Consider the following 26,340-nt stretch of genomic DNA (forward strand, 5'->3'; position numbering starts at 1 on the left):
TGTCTTGTAACTTCGCCAAAGCTCTAGTCCTTTGTGCTGAATTTTTGTGATCCTTAGTACATTGAATTTACAGGTGTTTTTTTGTTGTTGTTAGGTTTTTTTAAAGCTTCAGTCAAGATGGTTTGGTTCTGTCTGAGAATAAGGCTGGGAGGCAAGGAATGAGTTTTGGCTATATTAGATGTTTGAAATCAGAGCGTTTAAATGTTAAACGAATTAATGCTTTGGCATAGTAACCTAACTTTCACAGGTGGGCTACCCCTCACACGATGGAGGCGATTTCACAATTTGTCTGAAGATATTTGGTTAAATTGTAAGCCTTAGAAAATAGGAGGAAAAAATAAATTTAAAAAAAATCACATTTTGCATGGCATTTCGCTTCTTTAGTAAAATTGCTAGAGCTTACAATTTCTGAAGAGTCAGTTCCCTCTATGCTAATTTATCCCCTATAGCTTGCAGCATTGGTAAGGTTGCAATGGGCATCCTTCCCACAGAGGTACTAAGCACTCCCTCTTCACTTAAAGTCACAGCATCAAAAGACGACTTTCCCTATAGTTACTGCTCCCAGCTACTCCAGTTGGAAAGCAGACAACCACAAAAGAGAAAATAGTTTTTTCCCCCCTCTTTTGCAACACTCAGGATGACTAACTTCAAATGACAAGGGAATGAAAATTAGATAAAGGATAAGAAATAGAAGAAAGAGTAGGATGGGATCTGGAAAGGACAAAGCCCAGCACTAAAAGCCCAGGTACTAATCTAGGTTGAAGTAAACTTCAGTTCAAATTCCTCGCTCCACCTGAAATTAGATGTGTGCACAAATACATACACCCAGAGATATTCCCATCCCTCTTCATGTTAAGAGATGTAGCGTCCTACGAAGTCAAGCACTCAAAAACCGTGCATATTAACTTAACCCACCTTACCTCCATGCTGCATGTGTATTATGATCTGATCATTAAAAATATGTTCACTTGCTACATTTCCCCTACTAAGGGCCTCCACTTTATACAGCGTTCTCAATGTGTATGTTCTGTAGGCCCTCCTGTAGTTTACTGCAAAAGCTGGAAACACGTAGTTAATAGCTGAGGGACTTGTAAGAAGAGAAGCAAGCAAATACAAATTCTACCAAGGTACAGGGTCCTAATACAACGATGCTAGTGTAATTCGTTCTTCCCTGAGACTCAGTGGTTTGACAACCAGTAGATGCTGTACTCAGAGATATGTACTTCTAGGTAACACTAAATCCTCTGGAAGATACCTGACCCTACCCTCCTACTCAAAATTAAACAGATGCTTTCAAGCACTCTTTCTGCCTGCACCTCAGATTCCCACGCATAAACGGGGCACAATACTGTCCTATAAGCTCACAGGGACGGAACAGATGTGATGTTTAAAAGACAGAACTAACATAATATACGTCCCTAAAGAAAGCGGCAAGTTAAAAATGCTGAACCACAAAGATTAAATCTAATTACTTAGGAACTCTTCATTAAATGAACACTCTCCACTTAAACAGTTGTGCTTCAATTTGCATAGGCAGATCTTAAAAAAAAAGTACACTACATATGTAACACTTCATTCATGAGACATATTACACGTACCAAATTGGAGATTTGCGTTAATAGCAGCTAGATAATGACTGAGAGCGGTCTATCCAAGTTTTAGAAGTAAGCACAGGACAAACGCCAACAAAAGCCCAGGTTGCTAGCTCTCAGTCTTCTCCCTCAATCCTGCAGGCTATTTCTGTCCACGTCTCCACTCTCTCTCAGCCTGCCAGTCGCGTACACTGTATCCTGAAGTTTTCAAAGTTACTACACTTCAAAGCAGGAAGTAGTCATGCAGAGCTGTAAATACACTAGAATTTAGCCCAAGATTCTCCAACAGTAGTATTAAAAGGAGTTATAGTACAGATAGGACGCAGCCACAGATAATAATGGAAATGCCTGTAAAGAACCTATTCTTTACAGCTCATAAAATTATTTTTCTCCTAAAAGAAAAGATTCAGACATGGTTTCAATACTCAGTGGGGCCTGTGGATTGCTTTGCAGAATAGGTATCTGATAGGGAATCCAGTATTGGAATGTGACCTCATTAAGGAAAAAAAAAAAATCTTATATGAAAATACAAAAAAAAATAGGCTTAGAAGAAAACTCAAGAGGTCATCTAATCCAGTCTCTTGGCCTCAGGCAGGATCAACTATACCTACATTATTCTGTGGAGATGCTCATTTAACCTGTTCTAGAAAGCCTTTCATGATGAAAATGTCAACAGTTTCTTTAACCAGACACCCCAAAAACCCAGGACTCTTGTTGTAAGGCCGAGTTCCTTAAAATCTAGTCAAAACTTTCCTTGCCACTACTCAAATCCATTTCTTCACCTAGCCACAGGGATGACAGAAAACAGTGTTTTCTTTTTCTCTGGAGTTACATTAAAGGGAATGCATAAGTAGTAAGGAACAGCTGTTTAATCTAAACACCACCAGTTTGACAGGGGATTATTCGTGCCAGTCTTCTAAATACAGTTTCCTCATAACACTTTATAGCAACTTCATCTAAACCAAGTTTCCCAAACTTCATGAGAAAGCCATGAGACACTGGCTTTACTGAAGTCAGGAAACGATGCACAGAGCCTCCTTACCGTTCATCCAAAAGATCTGTTACCTTCTTATAAAAGAATACAGTGGTTTAACATCATACAGTTCTATAGTGTCCAAGTTCCAATTTTTTAATCATTGTGATGATAACACACTAGAAAACTTGTATTCAAGATTACCTGTCTGCATCCCCAGACAGGCTGAAAAAGAAAAAAAAGAGAAAAACAAAAAAACCCCAACACACTTAGGAGTGAGTTATCCCACATATCCCAATCAATTCTGTATAAATTCAACACTCATCCACTATATAAATTCACAGTTCCACCCTTGCAAGACCAGGCCAAAATTTGCTGCACCTCAAGCACATCATCTTGTCTCCTAGGCCAGGCCACACCTGCACTGCCTTCTCCAAAGCAGGGGGTCACTCACGATATCATCTGCTAGAGAGCCCAGAGAAAGGCATCTCAGGCACACCAATTAGGAAGCAAGATGCTGTAGCCAACTGTGGTCATACAACTCCAAGTAAACTTGACTAAGTAAGGACTTCAAAAAAAAAAAAAAAAAAAGTAGCTTGTCTGAGTAACACCAGAGGAGCTGAAGTACAGGCTGTGAAACAGATAGCCTGAAATACACAAAAAATATTCAAAATATTGAAAATTATTAATATACTGCATATTAATTAGCATTTTCAAGTCAGTGTCATAGCTGTCCCTGTTTGTGGTGGAGATGGAATAGGAATCAGAGGTATCTCATAGTGACAAAATACAAAAGCATCGATGGAGTTTGGGAACGTGCCGCTGAAGAATATGCTGAAGAAGCCTTCTGTGTTGTTCATCATGCCTGGGTGGACCTCCTTGCACGCAACTGAAAAGCAACCTCATTATTTCCCTTGAATTCTGCTGTATTGCCTACAAAACATATTAGACAGGAGTAAGTTTCTAATGTGCTGAAGAGAGCTACCAATCAGGCCGATAAAAATTGTTTGTCTACTCATACTTCTCCAGCTGTCCAGTTCATTTCTTACTTCATCTGAAATTCAGATTCCAAGAGCTCTGCAGCAGAGACGTGTTCATAATTCATCTACCACAGCAGGGATCCCAAAAGGCCACAACTAAATGCTGTATATGCTATAATATCGGAGGGACAAGAAGGAAAACCAAACCAAACCAAACCACTTTCAAGTAAGTATGATTTCCTTTGTTCTAGATGAGTTTGTTCAAGCTGTCCTAGAATCCATTTCGACTTTCCTACTCGAATTTTGAAACTTCAGTTGCACTCCCCTAGTACAATGCAATGACAGATATAAAGCTGTAACGCCACCACAAAAAAGAAAGATGGCAGCTGACGTAGCACATTGTTTCTCAATTACAAAATAGCCCAGAAAGCTAAAAACTCCAAGTTCTGAATGAAATCTTTTTCCTCATCCTTTTTCTACAATCTTACTGGAAAAAATACAATGCTTCTGATGTTCACCTGTTATTTCATAAATTAAAGAGAATGGATATACATTTAAATAGATGCTCTTTATTAACAATTCTCATGGGGACAAGCAGTACATTCTCATAGAATATATTTAGCGCAAATAACATATTTCCAAGGTGTGAAACATCTTGGACTATTAGAAGAAATAGACTGTACTCCCAAAACTAGTATATGAAATCGATTTGTTGCCTTATGCCTGAGCTGCATTCATTTACTAACACAGATAGTTAATACAATGAAGACCAGTGTTTCGGTCTAACACAATCCATGTAAGAACTTTCCTTCTGATATCCTCCTTTTAAAACTATTTTTTTTATTATTTAAGCTATTAGAGAGCAATCAGTCAAGTACTACTTCAGGATATGCTGAAATATGAGGATTTAAAACAAGGATAAAGAACACACGCACACACAGAAACACTGAAAAAAACACAGGTTTTTTTTTTCCCCCCTTTTTCATACACACTGTTTTCCTTACCTAATTCTAGATATGGGAATGCTAACATGGTATTAAAGCTACATTTGACAATAGTTGTTCTTATGTTAATAACTTCTGCCAAATTAAGAATTATCAAGCATAGGATTGCGAGTTAAGGGTATATTGGATATTAAATATGGCTAAACTCACACACAGCTGCTTAGTCTTATTAGATTTTTCCCTTGTTTTTTTAAACCAGCCTAGAGACTTTAGTGTGAAAGGGTAAAGAGAAAAAATAAACAAACAATCCTCTTCCCTTCCAGCAGAGATGTGATCAGATTTTTCATGTGTATCAAGTGTTTATTACTAAGGGCTGATAGACATTAGACTTAGAAGTACAGAATACATTTCTGATAAAAATGCCAGTGTCTTTCCTTCTGTTTAACTGAGGAGTAAGACATTATCTTCTCACCATGCATTCTCCCCAGTAAAGTCCCAAAAACCCATTCATAATCTTGTCCTTTATTACTTCAGAGCATTTAATGGTTTAGTCCATGGCTGCCTACAATTATATGATAAGAACAGTGAGCATAGGAGAAGAGACTCCTCAAAGCAAAACTCTTGAAGAGTATAGACCTCCATATTTCTCAAAAAGCTTTAATAAGGTTACCGCATTCCATCTCGGATGCGAAACCTTCTTCACCCTTGATTTTGCCGAGCTGGGAGTCCCAGGAGCTTCCTAGATGCTGTTAGAAGTCAATTTTAACTGAAATACTGAAAACCAAATTTCAGAGAAGTGGCAAAGCCCCATCAACCAAATACACACTTCGATTCGGTATGAAACTTTCAGTGACTAGAAAAATTAGATGCAAAAAAATATTAAGAGGTGAAAAATTACCCCTTTGGTGATGAGACACACAGTCCAATACACACAGTGCTGCACACAGAGCGGTCAGAGAGAAAAGTTACAAATTATCAGCTATCTCACGCAAGTTCTCTTGTGTGGAATTTGTGTCCCTATGTAAATCTGTTATCAGCTACAACTGCAGAAATTCTAGTTATGTTGTTTCAAGTACTAAAGCAGGATTTAACTTTATTTGCAGTATGAATACTGTGTGTTTTCAAGACTATTGACTTAATTAGGCGAAGCTTTAAGCAATTACATTTTAAAAGAAACCAAACAATGAAAGTACAACCTCAAAACCGCATTAATTAAAAGCATCTGAAGATATGTTCTTAACTCAAGTCATGAGTTTCTTTATACTGAAGAGACTTCAGGACAAACATATCTCAAATCTCTGCTGTTGATTACACCTAAATCCCAGAAATACAGTAATGAAACAACTCTGCCATAAGAAGATTAAACCATCCCACTTCCATGTATTAAAAATGAAGCATGTTAAGTCAGTCTAATAAACAAGTTATCTAACAGCATGCTTTATTCCAATAATTATTTACCTTCACAACACAACTGTTCTTTTTAAAAACAGATTTCCTGCAGAATTTCTTGCAATATGTTCATGAGTCTTATTTATTGCAAGTAAAAGCCTCAAAAATGTAAAAAACATTGAGTATTGCTTACAGCGATTTTCATTAGGAGGATACTTCCCTCTAACACCTTTTCCAGCATATGCCTAAGACAGAAGAAGGGTGACATGACCCTTTAGACATTATAACCCTATACTAGATTTCAGAATATACTTTGTTATATCAGAAGTCTTTGTCAAGCCACAGTGCTAAACCATAGCCAGCTCGTCACACGTTGTCTTTATGGAAGCTATTTGTTGTTTGTCACAACATTGAAATGCCTTCTTTTAAATTCAGATGGTTCCTTTAAAACCGAGCAACAGCTGGGATTTGGATAAATTAATTAAAAGAAGGGAAGTTAACAACATGTGGCTATAGAAGGGAAAAGGCATATAGCTGAAAAGGGACAAGTTAATAGAGTAAAAGAGGTTGCAGTACAAATAAAACTATTAATTTAAAAAGAAATTCATCCAAGTGCAATATTTAATGTCATTAGCAAGAGGAACACAGCCTGAAGTTACAGAAATCTGTAAAACATGCCTCTTGTGATGTTTGCTAGTGGAAAACGTGATTTGGCACTTGCTACAGAATGAATTCAACGTCCCTGCATCATATTATCTGTTGGCTTGATTCCTAAATTGTTACATCTGGAGGAACAGCAAGAGTTCTTGTTGTTGCTCCTTGATGCAAATAATTCTACCAAAGGACTGCCAAGACACTAGTTACCATGTAAGAGACTTCAGAGTGTGGTGATAATTCTAGAGGCACCAACAACTTATTGCTGAGCACATTTCTTAATTAGGCAACATACATTACAAAGGGAGAGATGTTTATTCTTTCCAGATGAAGGTTTTGAAATTTCCTCTGCAAGTTCACTCTCTTTCATTGTTTGAAAGACCATGGGCCATATGCTGTCTTTCATAATATACATATCTACTATTAAAGATGAAAACTGGCAACTCCTGAAGGGCTCTACTCGGTTCATCCTGCTTTTTTCCAGCCACCCTCACTGAGTTCACAACTCAAGCACAGGCAAGCAAGCATTCTAAACTTACAAACTGGCATTCTCCAATTTGTTACAGGACTACTCCAAATGAGTCTTTGCCATCTATCAACCAATTTCAGAGGGTAAAACAGAAGACTGATCTCCTTCAAATCAAACAGCTCTGAAGCCTCAAGAGTTTTTCTATTACATTTATTGTTTCCATTAAGGAGAGTCAAGAATATGTATTTACTACTAAACATTTTACTTTACAAAGCACGCAAGGAAGACATGCTGTTGAAGAACAACGTAACTGTAGTGCTGTTAAACTCACATAGATTGGCAATAAATTAAAAACAAAAGAAAATGACTCTAAAATGACTCAGCTTCAGAGATCACTTGCTTGCATAAGAATCTCAGCTTCCCATTCAGAAAAAGCTGTATTCATCAAAATTAAAACAAATAAACACACTACAAACAGCAACTGCCTCAAAGATTCAAGAACAGATAACAGATTAAAAAATAAAAACGCCGTACTTTCATTGTGGAAGAGCACGAGGACAGGTAATATCCACAGTTTTTGCATATGTGGATGAGCAATACTATAATCTGCTTTGAAAGACCACTCATTCTGGCAACATGAGGCAAAGCTGAAGAAGAACAAGGCTAACTATGAGGTTTTGAGTTTATTTTCCCAAAAGACAACTTAGTCTTCAAAAATCTGCATGAGACGGAAATATTCAACAGAATTTGTATCAGAGAACTAAATGTTCTTATTATTAAAAATATTTTGGCCAGGGTGAGGGAAAGGGAGGTGCTGATGTTTCTACAGTCTTGTGTTTGACCTTGTCAACAGCTACAGCAAAGTCATCCAAAACACACTGAATTCCAGAAAAGACTGACAAAACTACTGCATAGGAAATAATCTCATCAAAAAAAAAAAATTATAGGCCACAGAGACAGACATCTGTGTCTTTTCATTCATGACCCTATAAGAATACTATTAAACTAAGTATCTTCACTAATGACACTGCACCTTTCATCAACTAATAAAGGCAATTTTGTAGGACCGGAACACTGCTTTCTCATTGTTGTACTTGACAAACCAGAAGCAACTTTTATGAATCTACAGACACAGGGATTTCCATCTGTCTAGTTGCAACGGAAATCATCGCTACTCTTCCCCTTTCTTTTCAATAGACCAAAATAAGGAGGGACGGCCACAGCTTTCTCCCACTGAGTGGAAAGTATTAACAAAATACTGATTGTTTGGTGTATTGCTTTCAGGCAATACCAACTGCTCAATCTTAGATGCAGTGTTACCCAACTTGGCAGCAATGTAAAAATTGAAGAGAGAATAAATCCTTTGGGATTCGAGAGGCAGTTTGGAGACAGTTTTCCTCCCATCATCTGAATGGAAATTGCACAGAATAGAAAATAACAGCTGCCAGTACTATGTCTGTAGTTTTATCACTACACGGCACATTTAAAAACTGTTCTGTTTTGTTCTCGGGTCTCCACTTTGGCTGAATAGAAAGTAAAAAACAAACTGAACATATACAAGGTAAGTTTACACATTTTAGACATTTCAAACATAAAACAAATCAATATGAGGTGATAATCTATGAACTTCAAGGGAAAATTCCACATACAAACACTCTAACCCATTAGAGAGATTCATCGTTAGGTTTTACAAAAAGAAAACGTACAATGCTTTATTTTACAGCAAATAAACACAAAGTAAAGTAATCCCACCTTCTTTTTTATAACTCTGTCCTTCCAATTTTTGGAGTTCAGTCCAGTCTTTTCTGGTAGCCAAGATTTCTCTTTTGATGTTTTGATAACATTCTGAAGAACCATCCTTAAAATATTCTTCATGTGGATAGCTGTAAATACTACTGAATATAAATATATTGTGTAGAGCTAAAACCTAGCACAGTTTCTATGCAACAACTACACTGAAAAACTACTTAAATGGAGTATTTTTGGTCTACTGGCATACAAATTCAAGTGGTAATGACGAGCAGTGATAAGATGTTCTAAAGAAACAAGACAGGCCACAGTTGTGACAGGAATAAGATAGGCTAGATCAAGTTTCACCTAATTAGGCAAAGTTGCACTGGGGGAGTTTTGCTATCCTCCCATTGTGCAATATTAAGTTTTGTTTGATGTTATAATAAAGTTATGACAAAAATTAAGTATTCATCCTAAGTAAATTTACATATAAGGCTTCATCTGCCTCACAAGAGACTTAAGTCTTCTGTTGTAGGGGGCAATGACGAGAGCAGAAGTTCCAAGAGCAAATGATCCTAACATCTACCAAAGACATTTCCATGATACATTGTTTTAAACCAATAAAACATTTGAAAAAGACCAATCAGCTAAAAACAAAAAAGCCACGTATTTATGCCTTAAAAATACTATAGTTCAAGCGCTACTCCATTCTTGGCAAAAATCATTCCTCTTGCTGGATGCAATTCAAGCAGCAGAGAATATAAAATAGTAAACTATGTTTATGATTGCCTCTTCATGTCAAAGGACAATGAATGTTTATCATCATTCCTGTCAACACCATACAGGGTCCACAGCGGAGAAGAGACAGAGAAAAAGCACCAGCAGTGCATTTAGCTCTTACTCTACAATCGCATAAGCAAAGCCAGAGGAATATTCCGCAGCTCAATCCATTCTCTTAACAGACAAGAGGGAAAAGAGTGAGCAAGTGACCCAGAAAGAAAACAAAATAAAAACTGTGAAACATCAGCAGAACTGGAACAACCTACCTCTCTTACCACAGAATGAGAGCTGCATTTTCTACGTAAAACCTTACGCTTTAACTGCAGGAAGGCAAAGTAATGAATTCTCTGCTTCTTTTGTGATCCACAGAATTGTTGCATTAATCTTCTCTATATGCAAAAAGCTAGCAGCAGCAGAAGGAAGCAAAAGCTGGTAAGAAACTGTATTTAGCCTGCTTCAACATTCAGAAATAGTATCATCTTCCTTTAACAGATTATGCTGGAAACAAAAACACTCTCTGATCCCATGCAGTCTTCCTTCCTCCTCACTAGACATGTATCTTGTTGATAGGTTTATTGGGAAAATAGTTGGTAGAAACATTTCAGACATCTAAAATGCATCAACTTAAAAAATTAACTTGTTAGCAACTGCAAACACTTTCCTGGGAGGCTGGGAATCCTTCTTAAAAGGGAAGGGTTCCTTTGCTTTTGGAAAGATGAGAGGAAAAAGATCGATCGATCAATCGCAGTCTGGTTGTTCTTCAAAACAAGATCATATCTATATCTGCCAGGTAAACAAAATATCACATGAATAAATATCTGAGAGAAAGATTGTGCCACACTTCCAACTATTCCTACTAGCTGAATTATTCTAAACAAAAACAAACAAAAAGCAAAACTTATAAAAGCCTTACTTAAAATAGAAATGCAAAACATACACATGCAGAGCAGAACTATATGGGAGTGTCCAAATCTAAAACCTATCATTCCTCCTGAACCGTCAGTATCTCTTAAAGTAAGAACGTGGACTAAAATAAACATTTGTGCCACTGAATTTCCCCTCCCTTTCTTAACAAGGACTGAAAACACCTATATGTACTTTGTTAAATCAGATTAATAATTAAATAAACTAATAATAAAAGTAATACAAGCATAGTGCAAGTCTCTCCCTTTCTTTCATATAGTCCATAGATGCCCTGTCTCCAAACTGAATTCCTGACCCAGTACAGTTATTTGGCTGATGGATTTCCAGTTTTTAATTCTAGGCAGGTAATTATAAATTTAGACTATATGCATACATATATGCAGGAGAGAAAGAGAAGGATACTACAATCATATCCTCTGGTTGCTTAATATACTACCATCTTCTAAAGTCCTAAATTTAAGAAGTAAGGGATTTTTCCCCCCTAAAAAATATAAAGAGCTTTTAAACGTTCTAAATAAAGGAGGGAAGGTACATGCAGTTTTTCACAGCCATGAATTTTGATCCTATATTAAATGTAAAAACTATGTGAGATCCAAGAGGGCTTTGCCCTGTGTAACAAAGCCCATATTCAGCAAAATTCTATACCTGCAGATTATGCAAATCACTCAGTGGAAAAGTAAGTGCTAGTCTATGGTCCTACAAAAACATTTTAACAGGATGACTCTCATGACCTCTGAAAACAACAGAGAATAATGTAGGAAAAAGAAGAATATAAAGTAAAACTGCAAGTAAAACGTGTTAAAAAGTATAGTTTATCATCGTAATACATACACACACGAAATGGAAAAATACTTAATATGAAGCTTTGTATTAAAGTTACTGAATGTAAGTAATTAAGAATACACTGAAAAGTAATAGACAAGTATAAAGAAAAGGAAAAGTTCAAAAGGATTAATACACAACAATACAGGTATGTTATCACTAACTTTAAAGTAAGGCTTGCCTGTTTTATATAACTTGTCCACTTTGCTGCTCTATCTCCCCTCACTGTTGTCTCTACTTTCTTCCTGCTGCGTAAGCTATACAGTGAGTGCCTAATATGCAAATATATAATTTATTAAATTTGCTTAATTATATGTAACATTTAAATGATTAGAGCCTGAAATTATGGTGTATGGACTATGTTTAGTGATTTTTTTTGATACAAGCTAATGTATTCTAAATAAGTCATAAAGTTTTTGAGCTATTTAATTTTTAGTAACATACTAAACTAACTTTTGTTACTAACATACTGCTTTGTTCATTAAAATCTATACTGCCTCATCTTCAATATTGAGACACTTCCTGCAATACAATCAACTGCATTTCTAATTATTTACAAAACAAAATTAGAGGCAAGAAGCTTATTTCAACTGGAAATAAGTCACAGTGAAATTCAAACTATTACAGACCTTAAATAAAATAGGACTCCTGTTTCCCCCCCCCCCACTCAAATTTACAGTAAAGATTGTTGTGCGTGCATATCTAAATTCCTACTCCTATTTTTCCTCCAGAGATTCCAAAGGGTAATAAAGGTTAAAATTATATATCCAAATCCCAATTGTTTAGACAGGAAACATAGAGCATACAGAAATGTTAACATGGATAACTTGCTCCAATGCAAGTCAAGAAACAGAAAGGAAACCCAGACTCTACTTCTGAGCCACGATGACTTATCTAAAGAAGATTATTCACAACCAATGTGCTATGATCAATGCGGACAATACGTGCAGATGCTTAAATACGTGTAGGGTAAACTACTTCTGAGTAGGCAGGCCGATACACAAACATATTTGTGCATCCACAGCACCCTGCAAAGTTAAGATTTTCACATCTGTGGAAATTTTAAATAGACACCTCAAGACCACTTTAAGTGCAACTTTTAATAAGTTGAGTTTCACCTGAAGAGAGCTAAAACTGAAACAAAACAAACAAAAAAAATCAGCTGAATTTATATACAGTCTATTTCACGCTTCCTTCAGTATGATCAATCAAAAAATCCATCGCTCATACTAGGGAAAGTGTAACAAAGAGACATGTAGTGATATCAACTCAGTTTTACATGTTTCTTAAATTTATTTTAACCGAGCTAAAAATGACATGTTTTATCATATTGTAACAACTGTAAGCTCAATGACCTTAGCAGACAGAGTGTGATTTGTGGTAAGCGTATTCCCTTTTTCCAGTAAAGGGTAAAAAGAATGAGTTACATTAAACATATCAAATATTTTCCAATTCAAAAATGTGCTTTCAGCTAGAAATTATGCTTAGCATGCTTTATTTTTTCGGGGGGGGGGGGGGGAGGGAATTTGTATCAAATGTTTTCCAAATGAGATTAGAAACATAGTAGCATTTCTAAGTCCCCAGCATATCAGATTTTGTGTATAACTACATACATACACATGTCTACGCATGTGTATATGTTCATCACACGTGTGTGTGTGTGTGTGTGTGTGTGTGTGTGTGTGTGTGTGTGTGTGTGTGTGTGTGTGTATAGTTATACTGGAATATAAATATACACACACACCCCCCTCTAAAAAACTACATTCACATTGCTGTGTTCCTTCATGTATTTGAAGACACCTTTTCTCAAAAGAAAACTGCAATGCTTAACAGAATAACGAGGATGACTGAATGACTTTGGTGCTGGGCAGGGAAAGGAAAAAAAGGATTATAAAGAAATTAGTCACAACCAGGATACTCTTTTTTTCTGAGCACTGGAAGAAGAGAGGCTGCCAAGACCTCACTGCTTGAAAAAGTTCTATACTATTTGTGAGATAATAAGAAAAAGCTGACCAAAAGCTTTTTTCTGCTTCTGAAGAGCTACAAGCAAGTGCATGCACACTTCGAGATCAAGCTTGCTTGTAATTTTGTGCCAAGACCTTTCAGCACTTCAGAACTCCCAGGGCAGCAAAATGAAGAATAGGTGGTAGCCTCAGGAAGGCCTTTTTCTCCCCCTCAACGAAACACCTCTGCTTAGTTGGAGAATAAAATATTTTTCCCCGACTATAATTTTGAACTGTAAATACAAACATTCTACTGTAAAAAGTAGATCAAAGGAATAAAAAAGTGAATCAGTTCAGAAGTCCTTTGTGTTTAGCTTAAAAACGAACAAAAGCACGCTAGCTGACATAAATTAAACCACTTTATTACAGCCGGACCCCAAAAGCACACGGAGGTAAATGAAGTAGTTTGTACTTCAGAGTTTAAATCGATTTAAACCTAATTCATGATTTTACCTGCTATCAAGTGTTACAAAAACAAATATTACTGCTCTTCACCACAACAACAAAAAAAAAAGTGTTGTTGTCAGGAATTTGAGGTTTTATTGCCTTTTTATGTTTTGCTTTTTTGCTTGTTAGGTTTTTGAGGTTTTTTTCTTGTTCAAGAAACAGATATGAAAATAATTTGTTTCAAGTGTAAAGATCAGATTCTCATAGCACGTTCCCATATCAAACAAGCTTTTACTGAAACGGTAATATATGGCAATAAAATGGTAAACAGACTAGCATTAATACACTAAGAAGTTACTGAGAGAAAGAACTGAAAATGTTTCCTAGTGACATGGACTAGAATAGACACCAATCCATGTGATACAGTTTTAAAATAATTACATTCATTCTGACATGATTTAGAAGCGTAAAGGAGGTCCACCATTACAGATTTTTTCCACTACTGGAAAACCACAATTCAGACTTGCAGCCAAAATTTTCCAAGATTTAGATAACTGGGAATAATAAAGGAGTACGTAAGGAAATTAAACATCAGGCACGCTGAGACACTCAGAGCTGCATGTAGAGATGAAGCTGCATCCAGAGATGAGTTTCACAGTTTAGTTTAAGACACTGTTTCAAGAACTCAGTAATCTCCCAAAGTGCACATATAGTCCAACTGTTCAGAGCCTAAAGAGTAGTTAACCCATTCATTATACCTGCAGAGTAACACACAGTGGTTTTATTTTTAAGAACTTGCTGTTTTTAAATTCAGAGCAGGAAAATCTAACCGCTTCTCTGTCAAGGTATCTGAATAGCAGCTTGCACTTTAAGGACCCTCTCTGACTATTTCTAATAAAACTAAATATCTAGTATACCCACATATTATAAATACTGCCTTAATGGATTTGTTAGAGATGGCTTTCAGATCACTTACTTTCGTGTATGTCCAAATAATATGGCAGCTTTTTAAAGGAAGTGACTGAGCTAAACAGTATTATTAACATTTCATTAATGATATTTTATGACAATGTTTTGAGCTTAAATAACTGGAAAACCTCTGGTCTGGCTAGATGGGATAGATTCAGGTCAGGTTTTGACCTATATGCATATTAGACACATCGGTTAAGATTTTACAAAATATCCATGTACACTTTTGGAAGCCTAATTTCTAAAAGAAGTAAGCTTTCAAAAAAAAAGGAAGTTCAACCATATTCAAAGTATTATTATCAGAACAGGAACAAGAATACCAACAGGTGCAGCACTGCACAGTAGACAAACTGCACTAGGAAACAGAGTTGGAAGAGGATTTTCTGAGGTAAATGTACATTGAAAGTGCACCTCCTCAATGTAGCATATACCTGTTACTCTAAACTACAATTTAACCATGCTTGAGAAATTAGAAAAAAAAAATTATATGCAGGAAGGTACTTAATGGCTATAATAGTCTTTGCTAGTTTCAAACCACTCTTTTCTTTTCCTTTACAGATCATGAGAGCAATGCAGGCAATATTTTTTTTCCACATATCAATAATGCAGCCCCTGTCTACTGGTTTTGGTCTAATAACTATAATGAAATCTCACAACTGTTCTCAGCAATTCACTTTTGTCGATCAATAAAACTACACAGCTGACCAAGGGCATTTTGTTTTTTGGGAAGACAAGGTTTGCCAGTCTTAAGGAATCAAAAACTGGCTCCAAGGAGAGGAACAGAACAAAGAATTCCCTTCATTAGATGCTACATAATGCACCATGCTCACGCGCATGGCATCAACTCATGGGATTCGGAATTGGAAAATTCTCCTCGATCAGCCTGGCACAGACCTTGGGCACCGGTTTTCCATTTCCTTGTTTTCATTTCAGAGAGCAAGGAAATTACTCTTCCCTACCACCTGGGACACAGATCACACACTAAAATTTCTAGACATTCTCGCCATACTCATTCTTCACCCTGGAGTTTTTTCAGGCTGAAAGTCCCAGCAACCTAAACTGATATAACTGATTACATCCTTCCTGTGCTACACATTTCTGGCAACATTCTTGTGCTCGTTCCAGTGCTTATCTGACCCTGCACTGAGTTGGTTTCAGTGCACTAAGCTAACAGAAAAAGTACTCTGGCAAAGAAAAAAAAAAAAAAAAAGGAAAGAAAAAAAAGAAAGAAAGCAAACAGCTTCCTGCTGAGTTAGCATACTGAAATGGCTCAGCACAGAATCAGATAAATGCCAGAGCCAACATAAGAGAGGCAGCAGCAGGGAAGGCAGGATTATGGCAGCCTCTGCAGTTAGGTGAGCTTCAGCTATGCAGAACTGAAGCCTCAGTTTCCCCCATTCTCTGTCTATGGTAAGGAATGGTTTAGTCACGTGAAAACTGAAATCCTTTCATCAAATTTAAAGTAGACGAAAAGATATGCAAGTAAAATTCAGTGTCTGCAATACACAGGAGTTTAGACTAGATGAACTTGTTTCCTGTTAAAGTTGGATTCCATTAAATAAAATATTAGTTTTAGAGCTATAATTCCCTCATAAACAAATATAATTCTGCTGCTGAGCAAAGAAATGGAAATTTAAAAAAAATCTTAATTGCATTTCCACTATTGAAGAACTAGGCTGAATTACATTACTAGTCTTAGAGGACAAGAGAATAATGCGCAGAAATTAGGAGTGCAATACTGCAAAACAAAAAGAGTGACAGCAAAGTAGTGACCTTTGCCTAAACATTATATTGATTTATTTTAAATCCTATAATTTGTTTTTTTTTTTTGCCATCCCAAGTTCCTCCCAATATTGCTTCTCAAGACTTCCTTAAAGACCACAAGTTTTTACCAAAAACCAAAATCTCTTACTTGCTCCCGTTTCAGGGAAAAATGCAAAGTATTACTGGATTCCCAATAAAGACGTAAAAATTGGTGACACGTAACCTACCTCTTAAGTAACAACACTACTGAACTGCAGAGGTCTTCACTTTCATTTACTAGATGAACAGAACAGTGAAATAGCCACAGAACAAAATTCTAAACATGTCGCTTTGGGTACAGCATCACAGTACAACTAACCTGAAAAAACTGCTCACTGATACTGAAATGGGAAGATTTCACTTCTCTTTCCCCTTCTCTGCTACTACTCTCAGCCTGCTCTCTCTTGTACCAGCACTGATAATAACTAATCACAATGTAATTGTGATTTAACTCATTCATGCCCTAACCTCTGTGTGTGTATATACCATACATACAACAATTTTTTTTTTTTTTTATATTTTTAGTGATCTGGATCAGTTCACTGATACAAGCACTACAGTATGTTCAAAGTAAATGGTGGGAATGAGCAGCCAGCAGCAAGGAAGAAGGAAGAAGGAAAGAGAGCCTCTTCCACCGCTCACAGGAAATGGTTAATTCAGCTCATCTGCACTGTCAAACCGCAGCCTTGAAAGGAATTCAGTTGCTCCAACATCCTAGTCCACCACAGTGATAAACCCACGTTCTCAAATACAAGCAAGATTACAAAATCTTGCTTATGAGCAAGAATTAAGAAAAGTAAGAGAGTGATTTATAATCTAGGTAAAGCGACTGAAAATTTATGTTCATGACCTTTCTTTTCCTTGACCAAACAGTTCATATATTTGTTTGCCGTGTGATTTATTATGGAATTTACACTTTACTCTCTTGTTGCATTATTGTTCTTGACACACAAATCTACTTCTGAAGGATGGTGTCCATTATTGCACAATATAATTCTATTATGGCTGTCATAAAAAATGGCTGTGAGAGACTCAAAACATTGAGTATATTCAATTGGATATATTGCCTCATACATTAGATTCTTACATGCTTCCAAGTTTAACTGATTCTAATGAAAGACTTTCAAGCAACCAGAAAAGTGTACCACTTCAAACTGTTAAGAGCGAGTATTTTATCATATTTACTTAAGAGTCTTATAACTTAAGAATCAGTAAGTACCAGATGATTCAGGATAGATGGGAAAGATGTTCATAAAAGAAGTGTCAAAGATGTTAAAAATGTTTTTAAATCACCTAGCAATATCATTTTCCAATTTAAGAAAAAAACAACTCAATTTCTTAGAACCGAGTTAAAATTTGAAATATTGTAAGCTACCTTGTGCTTATAATTAATGTATGGTAATATTAAGTTTTTAAGTTAGACATACACGTAAGACCAGTAAGCTCTAACAGCAAGTCATGACGGACAGGGAAGAATCCACTTTTTTTCCCCCCCATGAATTATGCAATAGTTTTCTTGATTCTTTAATCCTCCAATCTCAATTTTTTGAAATTGAGAGTTTGTAATGACATGAACATCTACATATAAGGCAGTAGGAAAAAAAACTGCATATAAAACCCCAGAGTATTCGATCCTGAACGTTTAAGATTATGAAATAAATGTGACCTTTAACAGTAAGCATTAGACCACAAATTCTTCACAAAAGGCACTATCTTTATTCTATGTACAGACAACTCTTACCATAATGGGCTCTCTTCCACAGCTGTATGCTATATTAATATAAATAAATAATAAATAAGCTAGAATGTTTTCTGCAATATAGAAGAAAGCCCATATTCCACATCAAACTAATTTGTTAGATCAACATAACTTGAACCTGTGGAGTGGCATTTTGATTTCAAATAAATACCTATTCTTTCTAAAGTCTGCAACAGGCAACAATCTGACCTATATTAATCTGTAAAGAGAAACAAACAGACATGATCATTTGTCTCAAAATTTTTCTCATACGCTTACCTATAATATACAGAGATCTACTGCATATATTTAAATATTGTAGAATCAGAGTACCATATGAATAGTACTTTTTCTTTGACATACTGAATCTAATGAACTTATTTTTATCATAGAATAGGCCACGTTCTATCATCTTAAAAAAGAAAAAGTGACGTCATCCAAAAAACATGAAGTGTCCTTTAAGCTTTGTTGCAATAAATAACGCCATTAATAAGGGCTGATTAATTTGCAAATTATTCTCTACAGTCAGTTCAGATTTATGCAGCAAACAAGGGTGACATCAGTATTGCTAATAATTATACATCTCTGAATTCACTGCAATATATTTCATCTCAACGTCACTGAAAACTCCTAAAATAAATTGCGTTTTAAGAGTATTAAAGTGACATTACGTCTAGTCTATATATATAGACTACTATAGACCATACAACGTAGAGCTGTAGTAGTAGCAACCTCTCTAAGGAAAGGATGCGGATCAATTCTGCTTTTAAATTAGGAATAAACAATGCCCACTTTGGACTTGTTAGGAAAGGTTTTAGACTGAATACATTACAAATGTGTACTCATTTGAAAAAATGCTATTATTTTTGAATTATCTTCCAGATGAATAAGAAAACTACTGCAGATACACACCTTTGGTCTGTGTTTTATCAGTCATGTTATCTGTCTTCATAGCTCAGGAACATATATAGCATGTAAAGAGATATTAATACACACTGTAATATTAGAGCTCCACACTGTGACTTGTATATTGCCTAGTCAGACATTAAGCATACATCGGTCATGGCTAACTTTCCAAGAAGAGTTGCAATTTCACACAAAATTAACTAGACAAAAAAAGAAAAAAAACCCCAAACACCACTAAGCACTCCCCAGACTTTTCAATATTCTCACTCCTGCTACTAAAACAAAAAAAACAACCACCCTACCCTACACATACAGGTACACATGCTCAACCGCTTTTTTACTCTAAACCTTACAAGAAGCCCCAAAAGATTCTGCCTAGATGCATTCAAAAATGTAGATCTCAGCTGTGGCAAAACCAGAAAAGCTCTGCAGTAACAGGTGCAAGGGAAAAATATTCCTCCTCAGAGATGCAGTTCATCACAATATTTTTTATATAGCATCCATCACCCTTTCTCCTATCATCTTATTGACAGTGTACAGACTATAAGTAGCTCTAAGCCTTTGGCACGAAATATTATCCTCATATATGCCATAAAAGAACAATACCCAAAACTTAAGCAAGAAATAGGAAGTATTACATCCTGCTTGGCTGCAGCCGTTCCTTTTTCCACTGCATTTCTTCTTGGGTGCTTTCCATAAGTGACTTTTTCTTGCCTGCTCGCTAGTGTCCAAGGAATAAGGCTAGCAGTTATCTTCAGAGGCATGCAATTTTGTAACTACCATCCACAGAGAAAAGCATTAATTGTACTCACTAAGGAAAATACTTCCAACATTTTTCCAAAACGTACAGCCAAAAAAAAAAAAAAATCCTATGGGACAAAATAAAAAGAAAATGAGGCTCTCCAAAACAGGTTATAGACTATGTGGTTGAAAAGGGAGATACATCTGCAATAATTTTGCGACAAAAACAACCACCATGGCTGCTTCAGTCAAAAGTATTTCTTGTTTGCAAGAGTATCACACAGTTCTGGGTTTGCTATTTCTAAGAATGCAATAAATACTTTTCTTTTTCAGTGAAAAAAAGAGAACACTATGTTCAAGGCTACATAGAGCAACTCTTTCAGTACAGTATTTATTAAAGGTGACATGTAGTGTAGCATCATAAGCATGTCCTACACATAACCCTTATGTCCTGAAGGCAGTTAAAGTTTTATGATGAATGCATCTTCTCAGACAAAAACAAACAAACAAAATAAAAAACACACACATAAGAATGCAGTCTACATCTCATTTCTTCTCGGAAAATTTAATGTGTTCACGGTCACCAGTATAGCTATTCTTATGTTTCATAAGAACAAAATAAAATAATTCACACAAACTTATGTGGACAGGATGTTATGGAACAGAGAAAGAGGTATATTGATGGCAAAAAGATCATAACCAATAAAAGCACTCAGAGGTAATCCTGCTCCCCATCTGAAAAAACACTACCAACCAAAAAAAAAAAAAGCAGGAAAAGGAACAATCCATTTTTTCCTATTTTCTAGTCTTCAGATACAACTTCAATCCCAAAAATCAGGAATGTAAAGATATGACCAGTCAAGAAATGGCCTTAATCAATTACTTCAAGTCTGATCAATACAAATCACAAGAAAATAGAAAAGAGTGTTACCTTCTAAGCACTTCAATTTAATTTGTTGATACAAAACTATAGCAATGCCTGCTTGTTACAGTAACTCAGTTCTAGCAGCATTAAAGTCTCTACTCCTGCCATTATATTTTTTTGTTAGCCATGAAAAAAATTGGATCAGGAAGGAAAAAGGTGCTATGGATTTGATTGCAAGCAATGCCATCACATAACAAGTTACAGCACTAACTTTTCACTTTTCAAAATGTGAATTCTCGAGTTAAAAAAACATGTGGTTCAGTTGTACAGGTGTTATGTTCACATTACTTTGACATTATACATTGATTATTCCTGCCAATGGGTTTTTTTTTTTTTTTTGTCCTCACAGTCCAGAAGTAAAATAGCTGGGATGAAAACCTGGAAAACTAAGGGGCACTGCCAAAGTGTCAATTTACATATACATATACCTGACCGCCTAATGACTGACTGTTCATAATAGCATCTAAATGCTCTTCAAAAAAGCAAAATATTTACTATTTTAGGATTTAGATTCAGTAAGTTCTAATTTGCAACATAACTACCATTGCAGCAAGGCAATTTGTTTTTATTAAAACTCAGCCATCAGTATTAAAAATGCTTTGAAGTACATTTCAAAAGCATAATAAAAAGTCTGAAGCTTATAACACCTTCATATAACCACAAGCAACTGCCATATTTAAACAAGTATGAAGGTAACACAAGACACTGGCAGAAATAATCTAATAGGTACAAGTCAATCACTGAACTACTGACATTACAACATTGCTTCTTAACCTGAAACTCAAACACACGTTAAGTGGTAATGGGAAACAAACACATTTGTTCTGACTTAACCGGTCATTGGCATACCACCTGTTAAATAAGAATGTTATGAATGTAAAGCTTAACCCAAATTGCAACAGAAGCTGAAAAAGTTGTCAGTCATCTTGTTTCTGTTTTTACTATCTAATAAACTGCAAAATACCCATATGCTTATGAAACAAACCAGTAGTTCAGTGAACTTTGTTGCTGGTTTCTAGTGTATCCAGTTCACAGAAATCCATTTACAGTATCAACAGAGTATTTTGGTACCTAGCAGCTGGAAGTTAAAAAGCACATCAGGCTAAAAAGCTTGTCTTGATACCTGTTTTTGAACACTAGACTGTACTCTTAAATCCTATAAACTAAATGTAAAATTTCAGATTGATTTCCTCCTCTCAGTCATGAAGCAACATTAGAGCACTGGAAGGCTGTAAAACAAATACCCTTAATTTTTTCCACCGAAAAGCATTCTGCTGCAGTCCTTTGGTTGCAAGCACTGCAGAGGAACCTTAAATAAGAGAGCTCTTTTCTACTGGAACTACAGAAAACATGTCAGCCCTTATATATGGTATTTCATAAACCCACATCTGAGACCAAACAGATTTTAGGAAGAAATCAACAGAAAGAACGTAATTGTTTATTATTCAACCTCAGAGGCTCCTGTCATAAAACGAACACTGTCATGAAGAACAACTCTCTTTGACTACTGCATCAACCCACGGGGGGGAGGGGGGGGGGAAGGAGGGAGAAAGAGTGGAAGGAAGCAGAGAGATTGTGTCACGGTAGACAATCAAGGGTGTTTGAGGGGGATACAAAGGTTTTATCTTCTGGGGGAGAGGGGAGAAAAAATAATAAGCGACAGTTTCATGGAAGAGCTAGCAGCAATCGAGAAAGGAGACAGCCTTTCCCAGGAAGGTGCCTAGACCGACACGCTGCTTTCTGCACTCGCCTGACAACCGGCCGAAAGGCCGGAGCTGTCTGCCCCGGGACCGGTTACCCCTCCCTCACACCGGGGCAGCGGGGGGGGGGGGGGGGGGGGACGGTATTTGGAGGGAAATCCAAAATAAACAAACAGATATCCCCCCCCCCCCACACACCACACACACGAACCACATCAGGCCTCGGCCGGCGGGGAGCCCGCAGAGCGCAGCCTGCGCTCCCCAGGGCCCGCCGAAACCACCGCGGGCAGAGCGGGCGCCGGGGGGGGGGGGGGGGACGCGGCGGCCCTCGACCTGTCACGGCGGCGCGGGGGCAGCCGGTTGCGCCGCGCCGAGAGCGGGCGGGCGGGCGGCGAGGGGCCGGCTGCCCCTCACGGCGGGGAGGAGCGGGGCGCCGGGACACGGCCCCCCGAGGCCGGGCAGGGCGGCGAGCCGCGCCCCCGGCCGGCCTGCCCGCCGCACCGCCGCCCTCTGCCCCGCACCGGCGCGGGGAAGGACGGCGGCGGCGCCGCCGCGCTCTCCATCCGCCGCCGGCGGCCCCACAGGAAGAGGGAAGGCGTCCCGCCGCCGGGCAGCGCGGCGCCAGGCCGGGAAGGTGGCGACGCGGACGCGGACCCGGCCCCTTCCCCACTCACCGGCATCATCTCCGCAGCCGTCGCCCCGAGCCAGCCCCGCGGAGGCTGCCGCTGCGCCGGGCCTCTCCTGCCCGCCGCCGCCGCCGCTCACCGCGGAGGTGGGAGGACGCCGCGCTCGCCCCGCCGGCGGTGACAGGTGCCTCCTGCGCGCCTCGCTCCCCTCGGCAGGCGGCAGGAGGAGGAGGCAGCGGCGGCGGCGGTTGGGCTCCGAGCCCTCCCAACCCCCCTTCTCCTCAGCGCGGCGGCGGCGGCCTCGCTGCCTCCTTCCCTCGGCGCTTCCTGCTCCGCTCCGCCCGCGCCGCCCAGCCAGGGGTTAACAGCCGCGCCCTCCCCATTGGCCGCGGCGGGAAGCGGTGTGGGCGGGGCGGCGGCAGGCGCGCGCGGTGGAGGGGGGAGGGTTAGGAAGCTGCGCGGGCGCGCGCGCGCGCGCCTCACGTGACCCCCGCGCCGCGCCGCGCTGAGGTGGCGGCGGGTTCGTCCGTTGCTCCTCGCGGTGATCCCGCGGTGCGGGCGGGCGGGCGCACTAACCACCCCTCCACCCCGGCCCGGCCCGGCCCGCCCTGCCGCCTTCGTCCGGCCGCGCTGGCGGCGGTTTCCCTCACGGACCCGCCGTGACCCTTTTCCCGGGTGGTCCACGCCCTCCGTGTCCCGCGTGGGCCCGGGCCTGTCCTACCGGTTCCCTCTGTGGCGCCGCTCCGGGCCCGGGCCCGTCCCGTTTCCCTCGGCCGGGGACGTTCCGGTAAGGAACAGCGGAAAGAGGGTATAGCGATGGCAACGAGACGGTAACCGATAAAACGCCGAGAGGTGACCGTGTTCGCCGCCTGGAAAAGCACCACCAACACAAAACACGTGCTGGCCCGCGACGCAGAGGGCGGCCCGCCCGTTTCGGAGTAAGCCCTGAAAACTGTCACTGCGGTTCGTGGCGCTTCGTTCGGCAGATCCGCAAGAGGGGGGTGGAGGGAAGCAGCTTGGAAAGGGGCGAGCTCAGCTGCGAGCGGCCCGGACGAATTTCATGTTGCCGTGGGTCTTCAGGCCTCGTGGAGAAGATAAGTTGCTCCACCAGACGCTTGAGCTGTTTATTGGCTGATTCCCTGTCTTTATTTCTAGACAGATCTCGGCTAGGAGGGAAAGAATGATACGTTTTAGGAAGTTTTTGACAGGAGCCTACGTAGAGCTGTTTGTATGAGTCTCTGAGGGTAAGCGGTAATAGCATGTTAATCTCAAACGTAAGCTTGTATGTTAAATTTGAGATAGGAATTTACATTCATACGTTCTGTAATAGGTGATTGTGTAACTTAGATTGAAAATACGCACATTCAGGATTTCATTATATGTTCTTGTCAGTGCGCTTGTAGGCTCTGACTTGATCTTTGTGATTGGTTAAAGCTTCTGTTTCTTTTAGTAAATTGGTCCTTCAGGGAAAAAAAAACTATTAGCATCACAAGATAATGCTTTGTCAGTTTACTTGGCAAGTACTATTCAGAGTGCTACTAGCTGATGATAACACTAGTATTATACTGTTTCTTTAACCTATGATTCCACCTCCCACACACAGCTTTAGAAACAATTAAGATTATGATACTTCTGACCTAAAAGAGAAAAGTTCGGATTTATTCAGAATAATATTATTAACCCTGCAACTAGGCTAACCTGAAATAAACAGGCTATAAGACATTTTGCTTTTGTATTAAAAAAAAAAGAATGTTTTTTATTTTCATCAAATGTGTATTAAACCTCTTTAGTGAACAGAAGAATAGCAGTGACTAGAAATGTATTGTGTTTCTTGATATTTGTGGCAAAGTTATAATTTTAGCAACAGGGGAATCATGAACCTTTGCCATACTCCTTCCTTAAAAATTAGTGCCTTCCTCATTAACCAGGTGATATTTTTTGCCCAAGATTCTTACATGATGGTCTAAAAGCTACTTACGGATATACTTTAGAGTTGATTTCTCCCTGTTTTAGTGATTGCTTTAAAAAAAGCTAAAATACAATAAATGTTTCCCCACTATTACTTCTCCTTTGCAATGGGAAGAACGCTGTCAAAATGAAAGCTGGGAGAATATGGTGCAGACAGTTGACGTTGTGAGGGAAGGCACTCCTCCATCCAGTCTCTCTTTTGGAATAATGGCCTGCAGTATAAAAGTCTGTCAAGCTCTGAGACGCATTCCTTTTGGGCAGGTGCAAGTTCAACCAATGCTGCAACCAGACAGACTGGATCCTGTGAACTAAGAAGAAACGTCTTCAAAAGGTGTAGTAGACACTTTATATGCAAGCCTGGTCTTACTCCTATTTCTACTTCCCTTGGAAAAGAAAACATGTTTCATCCCTTCCCATCTCAGTTTTCCCACAGAAATGAGAAAAGCACAAAGTAAAATTCTGACCAATCTTTACAAAGCATAAGACTTAAAATTCTCCCTGCAGCCTGGTAAATGAACTGTCAACATCTCTCCTGAGGAAGAATCTTTTTGAGAACCACCCTTTTACCAGGCAAGGGACACTGCAACCATTATAAAGGCTTCTGGTTCCAACTTAAAATGTCTACAAATGTTTTGTTTACTGCGAGCAGGAAAATCATAACTTTTAATCATGTACTTTTGGGGTTTTTTTCAGTGTCCATGCATTTCCACATCAAAGTTCTGGTCTTACTTTGCAGAAATTATCTTGTTTGGCCAAAGGACCAGCAGTACCTACAAGTTGCTTTCTCGGGTAAGTGAGGTTCTGTGAAAGCCCTCATGACTTTGGAATTCCTGAGAAGAGAATTTGGAGTTGATGCAGAACCCAAATTATTTATTTCCAGATATGTTGTCTTTGTGAAGCATGCTTTAATTCTGTTGACGATTTCCGAAAGGTTTTGTGCTCTTTTGTTGGTATGAATTCTAACGCGTGTTGTTCTGAATTACGTTCTACTTGGTATTTAAACCATGAAGAAATACCCTTTATCTTTACAAATTTAAGCCGCTATCAGTTAACGTTTATTCAACTTCTAAATATTAAAAAATGAAGACTTGCTATTGTATTACTATTGTAGCATTAGTTGTTATTTGTATTGAGCTCTTCACCTAGAAGTTGGAATTTGATTCAAACATACAAACTACGATCTTAATATTTTGTTAAAATATTTGAAATTAATGAGTATATAGGTAAAATGTAGCAAAAGATATTCTGTATTTAACTCAGATTTATTGGGAAAAGGAATATTAAGTAGCTGCAGTTAATAAACTGGCAGGCCTTTT

At 38.6% G+C, this 26,340-nt stretch overlaps 1 protein-coding gene and 1 long non-coding RNA gene across 11 annotated transcripts in view; one reads left to right on the top strand and one right to left on the bottom strand.

Moving 5' to 3' along the window:
- PPP1R13B (protein phosphatase 1 regulatory subunit 13B) overlaps positions 1-24,007 on the bottom strand; it is a 72,983-nt gene extending 48,976 nt beyond the window's left edge. The window contains exons 1-2 of one of the 9 annotated variants that reach the window (XM_068947190.1): positions 9,779-10,295; positions 8,754-8,893 (exon numbers count right to left, since the gene is read on the bottom strand). In XM_068947190.1, coding sequence (XP_068803291.1) covers positions 8,754-8,893; positions 9,779-9,806 — 168 coding nt within the window. In that variant the 5' untranslated portion in view covers positions 9,807-10,295. Of the gene's footprint in view, positions 1-8,753; positions 8,894-9,778; positions 10,296-16,608; positions 16,823-23,104; positions 23,396-23,777 lie in introns of those variants that run through there. The other 8 variants (XM_068947191.1, XM_068947199.1, XM_068947196.1 and 5 more) reach the window with 8 other exon arrangements.
- On the top strand, positions 23,855-25,892 carry LOC104144480 (uncharacterized). Of its 2 annotated transcripts, none has more exons than XR_011141674.1 (4): positions 23,855-23,994; positions 24,212-24,300; positions 25,286-25,355; positions 25,761-25,892. It is a non-coding gene; the product is annotated as an uncharacterized lncRNA (long non-coding RNA). The 2 variants fall into 2 exon arrangements; XR_011141675.1 differs by having other exon boundaries at positions 25,718-25,849.
- Positions 25,893-26,340: the final 448 nt, after the last annotated feature.

This window comes from Struthio camelus, chromosome 5 (assembly GCF_040807025.1).
Source record: "Struthio camelus isolate bStrCam1 chromosome 5, bStrCam1.hap1, whole genome shotgun sequence".
NCBI classification, from domain to species: Eukaryota; Metazoa; Chordata; class Aves; order Struthioniformes; family Struthionidae; genus Struthio; species Struthio camelus.